This window comes from Phyllobates terribilis, unplaced genomic scaffold (genome assembly GCF_046119375.1).
Source record: "Phyllobates terribilis strain yellow unplaced genomic scaffold, ASM4611937v1 Scaffold_25__1_contigs__length_18738178, whole genome shotgun sequence".
Taxonomy (NCBI): Eukaryota; Metazoa; Chordata; class Amphibia; order Anura; family Dendrobatidae; genus Phyllobates; species Phyllobates terribilis.
This window is the reverse complement of record NW_027362785.1, coordinates 12909074-12921642: the sequence shown is the minus strand read 5'-3', so window position 1 is coordinate 12921642 and position 12569 is coordinate 12909074. Positions and strand designations below refer to the sequence as shown.

The 12569-nt window shown below is 51.9% G+C and overlaps 1 protein-coding gene across 4 annotated transcripts in view; it reads right to left on the bottom strand.

Annotated features, from left to right (window-relative positions):
* The window catches only part of TEX2 (testis expressed 2), a 57954-nt gene that overhangs the window by 23463 nt on the left and 21922 nt on the right, over window positions 1–12569 (bottom strand). For all 4 annotated transcript variants that reach the window (XM_073660351.1, XM_073660350.1, XM_073660349.1 and 1 more), the window contains exons 2-4: window positions 1922–3371; window positions 1649–1849; window positions 1245–1566 (exon numbers count right to left, since the gene is read on the bottom strand). In XM_073660351.1, coding sequence (XP_073516452.1) covers window positions 1245–1566; window positions 1649–1849; window positions 1922–3346 — 1948 coding nt within the window. In that variant the 5' untranslated portion in view covers window positions 3347–3371. The remainder of the gene's footprint in view (window positions 1–1244; window positions 1567–1648; window positions 1850–1921; window positions 3372–12569) is intronic.

Sequence of the window (12569 nt, the reverse complement as noted above, 5' to 3'; positions counted from 1 at the left end):
ATCTAAAAGGCCGAAAGTTACAGATGACACATTTCCTTTGTATTTTAGGCAAAAATATATATATTTTCATCTTTTACATTTTAATTTTTTTTTTAAATTATAAAAAGGAAAATGGGCGGATGCAAAAGTTTGTGCGCCCTGCATGGTTAGCACCTAGTAGCGCCCCCTTTTGCAAGTATCACAGCTTGTAAACGCTTTTTGTAGCCAGACAAGAGTCTTTCAGTTCTTGTTTGAGGGATTTTCCTCCATTCTTCCTTGGAGAATTCTTCCAGGTCTGTGAGATTCCTGGGGCGTCTTGCCTCCTCTGCTATTTTGAGGTCTCGCCACAGATTTTCAATGATGTTCAGATCAGGGGACTGTGAGGGCCTTTGTAAAACCTCCAGCTTGCGCCTTTTGAGGTCGTCTATTGTGGATTGTGACGTGTGTTTAGGATCATTAACCATTTGTAGAATCCTCTTTTCACCTTCAGCTTTTTTACAAATGGTGTTATGTTTGCATCAAGAATTTGTTGAAATGTCATTGAATCCATTCTTCCCTCTACCCGTGAAATGTTCCCTATGCCACTGGCGGCAACACAACCCCAAAGCATGATTGATCCTCCCCCATGCTTAATGGTTGGCGGGATGTTCTTTTCCTGAAATTCTGTGCCCTTTGTTCTCCTCACATACATGTGATCATTGTGGCCACAGAGGTCTATTTTACCGCATCGGTCCACAGGACTTGTTTCTACAATGCATCAGGCTTGTTTAGATGTTCTTTTGCTACTTCTGGCGCTGAATTTCATGGTGAGGACGCAGGAGAGGTTTTCTTCTGATGCCTCTTCCATGAAGGCCATGTTTGTGCAGGTGTCTCTGAACTCCAGCGTCTGCTAAATCTTTCTGAAGGTCTTTTGCAGTCAAGTGGGGGTTCTGATTTGCCTCTCTAGCAATCCTATGAGAACTCTCACTGACATTCTGCTTGGTCTTCCAGACCTTATCTTGACCTCCACTGTTCTTGCTAACTGACATTTCTCAATTACATTCTGAACAATTGGCATCACCGGCCTTTCCTAACGATGATGGTGAACAAGCCATAACCCTAACAGGCTAATTAAGGTCTGAAACCTTGGTCAAAAGATATCTGAGCACACAGATCTCCAAGGGTGCACAAACTTTTACATGCCACTGTATGATGCCCTATGATACACGGGATGTCATGCAGCAGTTCTGGGGGCCAGGGGTGTATATATCGTGCAGCTGACGTACCTGACTTCAGGGCCTTCTTCACGTCGCTCTTCATCCTGGAGGCCAGCAGCAGCCGGCGGAACCATTCCTCCTTCTCTCGGCCCGTCCTCCCGAACAGGTAAAGCACGTGGTCCCTGCCGCTAGCGGGGGCCTTGTTGCCATCTTGCTGGGAGGCGCCCTTCCTGCCGTCCTCGGTCGGGGTCTCCCCTTTCTCCTCCTCGGTGGTCTCCTTCTCCCTCTGAGCCTTGGACATGAAGTCTTCCTGCCGGCCGAGCTCCAGGCAGATGGGGTACTTCTTATTCCACAGCCGCTTCCGTGCCAGGCTGAGCGGGACGAGGAGGACCTGTGTGGAGAGAGGCGGCTGATAACAGCAGGTAACATGGCGGCGGGGGCCCCTCACAGCTGTGGTGAGGAGCTTTGCTCACCTTGCAGGCAGTCAGGTCGTAGATCTTCTGGCTGACGTAGGTGACGTCGGCTTTGGCCTCGTTGAAGGCGGCTCTGCGGGACACGTTCTTGTTGGGTTTGGACAGGCGCAGCGTGGCGCCCTCCAGCCGGACGTACACTGACTGGGTCAGGGTGGCGTGGTACGTCTCCGGGTCGTAGCTCTGGATCTCGTTCATCCACCCCTAAGAGACAAGCACAGTGTGAAGACAGGGCCCCGCTCTAACCCATGATGCCCCAGCGAGCACTGTGCTTACCTTCCATATGTCCGGCTCTGCGATGTTCAGTGGCTCCGCTGGGGTCTCGATTCGGCACATACGTGAAGAGCGAGGAGATGCAAAAAGCCAGATGATGGCGATGGCGGCCATGAAGCCGACGGCCATTCCCAGACATAGGCCCTCCAGGTAAGTGGGGAGGGGGAGGAGGAGATAGGCATAGACGGCGAGCACCAGGAGGTAGAGCGTCAGAGCGGGGACCTCGGGGGCCTCCGTGTACACATCACCATGATCGTCCACAGCGCCGCAGATCCTGGCTGCTTCCTCCTCCTCTGCCGCCTCCTCCTCCTCATCCTCGAAGTCTTCAGAGTAAAGCTCGGTGAACTCCTCGTCCTCCTTACTGACCAGGGCAGACAGCGAACAGGAGTCCAGGGCCAGCGCAGCGCACCTGCTGCCAGCCGCCTCCTTCTCCTCCCCGGGGATGCCCTCATCATCCCCGTCCTCCTCCTTGATGCTGTAGTTGTTGTTGGCCTCCAGGTGGCCGTTGAGGCTGGAGAGGTTGGACAGCTCGGAGGCGCTGGAGGACAAGGCTTTGGACCTGTAGCTGGAGGCCTCGTCGCCCATGATCTTACTGAGCAGCTGGAAGGGCTCGTAGATCACCTCCGAGAGGCGCCTCTTGGTGTCCTCGATCTTGGCCTCCACCTCTGTCACCTTGAAGAAGGATCGCCCGTCAGCCGGTGAGGTGATGGGCGAGGACGGGGCGGTCTTGGAGTCTCCGCCGCTCCCCCGCGGTTGTGTAAACTGCTTGAACAGGTGTAGGTTGAGTTTGGAGTCGGGTGGTCGGGGCGAGACGCCCTCCGCCTCCTGCTTGTCCGTGGACAGAGACTTCACCAGGGTCTTCATCAGGTGCCGATGCCGGGTGGGCGCCGCGGCCTCTCTAGCCTCCACCTCAGCGGACAGAGACTTGACCAAGCTCAGGAACGGCTTAGGTCCGGCCGTGGCAGGTGCAGCCGTGGACACCTTGGAGGGTGAGCAGACCAGCGATGGCTTCTGCTCGAAGGGAGGAGACGCGCTGGCGGAGTCCAGGCTGCTGAGAGACGCTGACAGGGGTAATGGCACGGCGCTGAAGGGCCCGGGCGCGCCTGTGCTTGGCATGGCGGCAGGCAGCGGGGTTGGCAATGAAGGCTGAAGCATGGCGTCAGCAGGGGAGGCAGCGGGGCTGGAGGCCGTGTGTGCACCGCTATCGAAGCAGAGGTCCTCGCTGGCCTCCACCGCCGTTACCACCTTCTGGTCCTCCATGTCCTCACTGAGGGTCTCTTCCTCCTCCTCTTCCTCCGTCCCCATAGCCGAGAAGCGGATGGTGAGGGTCTCACGGGACACAGAGCGATGGACCTCCACTTTGGGGGCGGTGGTCTTGGCTGAGGTTTGGCGTGATTTCTCTCCATGGCTGCCGTCCAGACTGGTCATTGCACCCGCAGCGGAGATCCAGGAGCTACGAGAGAGAGAAAGGGTTAAACCGGAGCGGCCATCACCCCCATCATCCATCACAGAGAGGAGCGGACATCACCTCCATCATCCATCAAACAGAGGAGCGGACATCACCCCCATCATCCACTATATAGAGGAGCAGACATCACCCCCATCATCCACTATATAGAGGAGCGGACATCACCCCCATCATCCACTATATAGAGGAGCGGACATCACCCCCATCATCCACTATATAGAGGAGCGGACATCCCCCCCATCATCCACTATATAGAGGAGCGGACATCCCCCCCATCATCCACTATATAGAGGAGCAGACATCACCCCCATCATCCACTATATAGAGGAGCGGACATCACCCACTATATAGAGGAGCAGACATCACCCCCATCATCCACTATATAGAGGAGCGGACATCACCCCCATCATCCACTATATAGAGGAGCAGACATCACCTCCATCATCCACTATATAGAGGAGCAGACATCACCCCCATCATCCACTATATAGAGGAGCAGACATCACCTCCATCATCCACTATATAGAGGAGCGGACATCCCCCCCATCATCCACTATATAGAGGAGCGGACATCACCTCCATCATCCACTATATAGAGGAGCGGACATCCCCCCCATCATCCACTATATAGAGGAGCGGACATCACCCCCATCATCCACTATATAGAGGAGCGGACATCCCCCCCATTATCCACTGTATAGAGGAGCGGACATCACCCCCATCATCCACTATATAGAGGGGCGGACATCACCCCCATCATCCACTATATAGAGGAGCGGACATCAACCCCATCATCCACTATATAGAGGAGCGGACATCCCCCCCATCATCCACTGTATAGAGGAGCGGACATCACCCCATCATCCACTATATAGAGGAGGGTACATCACCTATATCATCCACTATATAGAGGAGCGGACATCACCCCCATCATCCACTATAGAGAGGAGCAGACATCGCCCCCATCATCCACTATATAGAGGAGCAGACATCACCCCCATCATCCACTATATAGAGGAGCAGACATCACCCCCATCATCCACTATATAGAGGAGCGGACATCACCCCATCATTAAATATATAGAGGAGCGGACATCACCCCCATCATCCACTATATAGAGGAGCGGACATCACCCCCATCATCCACTATATAGAGGAGCGGACATCACCCCCATCATCCAATATATAGAGGAGCGGACATCACCCCCATCATCCACTATATAGAGGAGGGTACATCACCTCCATCATCCACTATATAGAGGAGCAGACATCCCCCCCATCATCCACTATATAGAGGAGCGGACATCACCCCCATCATACACTATATAGAGGAGCAGACATCACCCCCATCATCCACTATATAGAGGAGCGGACATCACCCCCATCATCCACTATATAGAGGAGCAGACATCACCACCATCATACACTATATAGAGGAGCGGACATCACCCCCATCATCCACTATATAGAGGAGCGGACATCACCCCCATCATCCACTATATAGAGGAGCGGACATCACCCCCATCATCCACTATATAGAGGTGCGGACATCACCTCCATCATCCACTATATAGAGGAGCAGACATCACCCCCATCATCCACTATATAGAGGAGCAGACATCACCCACTATATAGAGGAGCGGACATCGCCCCCATCATCCACTATATAGAGGAGCGGACATCGCCCCCATCATCCACTATATAGAGGAGCGGACATCACCCCCATCACCCACTATATAGAGGAGCGGACATCACCCCCATCATCCACTATATAGAGGAGCGGACATCACCCCCATCATCCACTATATAGAGGAGCGGATATCACCCCCATCATTCACTATATAGAGGAGCAGACATCACCCCCATCATCCACTATATAGAGGAGCGGACATCACCCCCATCATCCACTATATAGAGGAGCGGATATCACCCCCATCACCCACTATATAGAGGAGCAGACATCACCCCCATCACCCACTATATAGAGGAGCGGACATCCCCCCCATCATCCACTATATAGAGGAGCGGACATCACCCCCATCATCCACTATATAGAGGTGCGGACATCACCTCCATCATCCACTATATAGAGGAGCAGACATCACCCCCATCATCCACTATATAGAGGAGCAGACATCACCCACTATATAGAGGAGCGGACATCGCCCCCATCATCCACTATATAGAGGAGCGGACATCGCCCCCATCATCCACTATATAGAGGAGCGGACATCACCCCCATCACCCACTATATAGAGGAGCGGACATCACCCCCATCATCCACTATATAGAGGAGCGGACATCACCCCCATCATCCACTATATAGAGGAGCGGATATCACCCCCATCATTCACTATATAGAGGAGCAGACATCACCCCCATCATCCACTATATAGAGGAGCGGACATCACCCCCATCATCCACTATATAGAGGAGCGGATATCACCCCCATCATCCACTATATAGAGGAGCGGACATCACCCCCATCATCCACTATATAGAGGAGCGTACATCACCCCCATCACCCACTATATAGAGGAGCGGACATCACCCCCATCACCCACTATATAGAGGAGCGGACATCCCCCCCATCATCCACTATATAGAGGAGCGGACATCCCCCCCATCATCCACTATATAGAGGAGCGTACATCACCCCCATCATCCACTATATAGAGGAGCGTACATCACCTCCATCATCCACTATATAGAGGAGCGTACATCACCCCCATCATCCACTATATAGAGGAGCGGACATCACCCCCATCATCCACTATATAGAGGAGCGGACATCACCCCCATCATCCACTATATAGAGGAGCGGACATCACCTCCATCATCCACTATATAGAGGAGCGGACATCACCTCCATCATCCACTATATAGAGGAGCGGACATCACCCCCATCATCCACTATATAGAGGAGCGGACATCACCCCCATCATCCACTATATAGAGGAGCGGACATCACCCCCATCATCCACTATATAGAGGAGCGGACATCACCCCCATCATCCACTATATAGAGGAGCAGACATCACCCCCATCATCCACTATATAGAGGAGCAGACATCACCCCCATCATCCACTATATAGAGGAGCAGACATCACCCCCATCATCCACTATATAGAGGAGCGGACATCACCCCCATCATCCACTATATAGAGGGGCGGACATCACCCCCATCATCCACTATATAGAGGAGCAGACATCACCCCCATCATCCACTATATAGAGGAGCAGACATCACCCCCATCATCCACTATATAGAGGAGCGGACATCACTCCCATCATCCACTATATAGAGGGGCGGACATCACCCCCATCATCCACTATATAGAGGAGCGGACATCACCCCCATCATCCACTATATAGAGGAGCGGACATCCCCCCCATCATCCACTGTATAGAGGAGTGGACATCACCCCCATCATCCACTATATAGAGGAGCGGACATCACCCCCATCATCCACTATATAGAGGAGCGGACATCACCCCCATCATCCACTATATAGAGGAGCAGACATCACCCCCATCATCCACTATATAGAGGAGCAGACATCACCCCCATCATCCACTATATAGAGGAGCGGACATCACCCCCATCATCCACTATATAGAGGAGCGGATATCACCCCCATCATCCACTATATAGAGGAGCAGACATCACCCCCATCATCCATCACGGAGAGGAGAGAACATCACCCCCATCATCCATCACAGAGAGAGGAGAATACATCACAACCATCATCCATCACGGAGAGGAGCAGACATCACCCCCATCATCCACTATATAGAGGAGCAGACATCACCCCCATCATCCACTATATAGAGGAGCAGACATCACCCCCATCATCCACTATATAGAGGAGCGGACATCGCCCCCATCATCCACTATATAGAGGAGCGGACATCCCCCCCATCATCCACTATATAGAGGAGCAGACATCCCCCCCCATCATCCACTATATAGAGGAGCGGACATCCCCCCCCATCATCCACTATATAGAGGAGCGGACATCACCCCCATCATCCACTATATAGAGGAGCGGACATCACCCCCATCATTCACTATATAGAGGAGCGGACATCACCCCCATCATCCACTATATAGAGGAGCGGACATCACCCCCATCATCCACTATATAGAGGAGCGGACATCACCCCCATCATCCACTATATAGAGGAGGGTACATCACCTCCATCATCCACTATATAGAGGAGCGGACATCACCCCCATCATCCACTATAGAGAGGAGCAGACATCGCCCCCATCATCCACTATAGAGAGGAGCAGACATCGCCCCCATCATCCACTATATAGAGGAGCAGACATAACCCCCATCATCCACTATATAGAGGAGCAGACATCACCCCCATCATCCACTATATAGAGGAGCGGACATCACCCCATCATTAAATATATAGAGGAGCGGACATCACCCCCATCATCCACTATATAGAGGAGCGGACACCCCCCCCCCATCATCCACTATATAGAGGAGCAGACATCACCCCCATCATCCACTATATAGATGAGCGGACATCACCCCCATCATCCACTATATAGAGGAGCGGACATCACCCCCATCATCCACTATATAGAGGAGCGGACATCCCCCCCATCATCCACTATATAGAGGAGCGGACATCACCCCCATCATCCACTATATAGATGAGCGGACATCACCCCCATCATCCACTATATAGAGGAGCGGACATCACCCCCATCATCCACTATATAGAGGAGCAGACATCACCCCCATCATCCACTATATAGAGGAGCAGACATCACCCCCATCATCCACTATATAGAGGAGCAGACATCACCCCCATCATCCACTATATAGAGGAGCAGACATCCCCCCCATCATCCACTATATAGAGGAGCAGACATCCCCCCCATCATCCACTATATAGAGGAGCGGACATCACCCCCATCATCCACTATATAGAGGAGCGGACATCACCCCCATCATCCACTATATAGAGGAGCGGACATCACCCCCATCATCCACTATATAGAGGAGCGGACATCACCCCCATCATCCACTATATAGATGAGCGGACATCACCCCCATCATCCACTATATAGAGGAGCGGACATCACCCCCATCATCCACTATATAGAGGAGCGGACATCCCCCCCATCATCCACTATATAGAGGAGCAGACATCACCCCCATCATCCACTATATAGATGAGCGGACATCACCCCCATCATCCACTATATAGAGGAGCGGACATCACCCCCATCATCCACTATATAGAGGAGCAGACATCACCCCCATCATCCACTATATAGAGGAGCAGACATCACCCCCATCATCCACTATATAGAGGAGCAGACATCACCCCCATCATCCACTATATAGAGGAGCAGACATCCCCCCCATCATCCACTATATAGAGGAGCGGACATCCCCCCCATCATCCACTATATAGAGGAGCGGACATCCCCCCCATCATCCACTATATAGAGGAGCGGACATCCCCCCCATCATCCACTATATAGAGGAGCGTACATCCCCCCCATCATCCACTATATAGAGGAGCGGACATCCCCCCCATCATCCACTATATAGAGGAGCGTACATCACCCCCCTCATCCACTATATAGAGGAGCAGATATCACCCCCATCATCCACTATATAGAGGAGCAGACATCACCCCCATCATCCACTATATAGAGGAGCAGACATCACCCCCATCATCCACTATATAGAGGAGCGGACATCCCCCCCATCATCCACTATATAGAGGAGCGTACATCACCCCCATCATCCACTATATAGAGGAGCGTACATCACCCCCATCATCCACTATATAGAGGAGCAGATATCACCCCCATCATCCACTATATAGAGGAGCAGACTTCACCCCCATCATCCACTATATAGAGGAGCAGACATCACCCCCATCATCCACTATATAGAGGAGCGGACATCACCTCCATCATCCACTATATAGAGGAGCGTACATCACCCCCATCATCCACTATATAGAGGAGCGTACATCACCCCCATCATCCACTATATAGAGGAGCGTACATCACCTCCATCATCCACTATATAGAGGAGTGTACATCACCTCCATCATCCACTATATAGAGGAGCAGACATCACCCCCATCATCCACTATATAGAGGAACGGACATCGCCCCCATCATCCACTATATAGAGGAGTGTACATCACCTCCATCATCCACTATATAGAGGAGCGGACATCACCCCCATCATCCACTGTATAGAGGAGCGGACATCCCCCCCATCATCCACTATATAGAGGAGGGTACATCACCCCCATCATCCACTATATAGAGGAACGGACATCGCCCCCATCATCCACTATATAGAGGAGGGTACATCACCCCCATCATCCACTATATAGAGGAGCAGACATCACCCCCATCATCCACTATATAGAGGAGCGGACATCCCCCCCATCATCCACTATATAGAGGAGCGGACATCACCCCCATCACCCACTATATAGAGGAGCGGACATCACCCCCATCATCCACTATATAGAGGAGCAGACATCACCCCCATCATCCACTATATAGAGGAGCAGACATCACCCCCATCATCCACTATATAGAGGAGCGGCCATCACCCCCATCATCCACTATATAGAGGAGCAGACATCACCCCCATCATCCACTATATAGAGGAGGGTACATCACCCCCATCATCCACTATATAGAGGAGGGTACATCACCCCCATCATCCACTATATAGAGGAGCGGACATCACCCCCATCATCCACTATATAGAGGAGCAGACATCACCCCCATCATCCACTATATAGAGGAGCGGACATCCCCCCCATCATCCACTATATAGAGGAGGGTACATCACCCCCATCATCCACTATATAGAGGAGGGTACATCACCCCCATCATCCACTATATAGAGGAGCAGACATCACCCCCATCATCCACTATATAGAGGAGCGGACATCACCCCCATCATCCACTATATAGAGGAGCGGACATCCCCCCCATCATCCACTATATAGAGGAGCGGACATCACCCCCATCATCCACTATATAGAGGAGCAGACATCACCCCCATCATCCACTATATAGAGGAGCAGACATCACCCCCATCATCCACTATATAGAGGAGGGTACATCCCCCCCATCATCCACTATATAGAGGAGGGTACATCCCCCCCATCATCCACTATATAGAGGAGGGTACATCCCCCCCATCATCCACTATATAGAGGAGCAGACATCCCCCCCATCATCCACTATATAGAGGAGCGGACATCCCCCCCCATCATCCACTATATAGAGGAGCGGACATCACCCCCATCATCCACTATATAGAGGAGCGGACATCACCCCCATCATCCACTATATAGAGGAGCAGACATCACCCCCATCATCCACTATATAGAGGAGCGGACATCACCCCCATCATCCACTATATAGAGGAGCAGACATCACCCCCATCATCCACTATATAGAGGAGCAGACATCACCCCCATCATCCACTATATAGAGGAGGGTACATCCCCCCCATCATCCACTATATAGAGGAGGGTACATCCCCCCCATCATCCACTATATAGAGGAGGGTACATCCCCCCCATCATCCACTATATAGAGGAGCAGACATCACCCCCATCATCCACTATATAGAGGAGCGGACATCACCCCCATCATCCACTATATAGAGGAGGGTACATCACCCCCATCATCCACTATATAGAGGAGGGTACATCACCCCCATCATCCACTATATAGAGGAGGGTACATCACCCCCATCATCCACTATATAGAGGAGCGGACACCCCCCCCCATCATCCACTATATAGAGGAGCGGACATCACCCCCATCATCCACTATATAGAGGAGCGGACATCACCCCCATCATCCACTATATAGAGGAGCGGACATCACCCCCATCATCCACTATATAGAGGAGCGGACATCACCCCCATCATCCACTATATAGAGGAGGGTACATCCCCCCCATCATCCACTATATAGAGGAGGGTACATCACCCCCATCATCCACTATATAGAGGAGGGTACATCACCCCCATCATCCACTATATAGAGGAGCAGACATCACCCCCATCATCCACTATATAGAGGAGCGGACATCCCCCCCATCATCCACTATATAGAGGAGGGTACATCACCCCCATCATCCACTATATAGAGGAGCAGACATCACCACCATCATCCACTATATAGAGGAGCGGACATCACCCCCATCATCCACTATATAGAGGAGCGGACATCACCCCCATCATCCACTATATAGAGGAGGGTACATCACCCCCATCATCCACTATATAGAGGAGCAGACATCACCCCCATCATCCACTATATAGAGGAGCGGACATCACCCCCATCATCCACTATATAGAGGAGCGGACATCCCCCCCATCATCCACTATATAGAGGAGCGGACATCACCCCCATCATCCACTATATAGAGGAGCAGACATCACCCCCATCATCCACTATATAGAGGAGCAGACATCACCCCCATCATCCACTATATAGAGGAGGGTACATCCCCCCCATCATCCACTATATAGAGGAGGGTACATCCCCCCCATCATCCACTATATAGAGGAGGGTACATCCCCCCCATCATCCACTATATAGAGGAGCAGACATCCCCCCCATCATCCACTATATAGAGGAGCGGACATCCCCCCCCATCATCCACTATATAGAGGAGCGGACATCACCCCCATCATCCACTATATAGAGGAGCGGACATCACCCCCATCATCCACTATATAGAGGAGCAGACATCACCCCCATCATCCACTATATAGAGGAGCGGACATCACCCCCATCATCCACTATATAGAGGAGCAGACATCACCCCCATCATCCACTATATAGAGGAGCAGACATCACCCCCATCATCCACTATATAGAGGAGGGTACATCCCCCCCATCATCCACTATATAGAGGAGGGTACATCCCCCCCATCATCCACTATATAGAGGAGGGTACATCCCCCCCATCATCCACTATATAGAGGAGCAGACATCACCCCCATCATCCACTATATAGAGGAGCGGACATCACCCCCATCATCCACTATATAGAGGAGGGTACATCACCCCCATCATCCACTATATAGAGGAGGGTACATCACCCCCATCATCCACTATATAGAGGAGGGTACATCACCCCCATCAT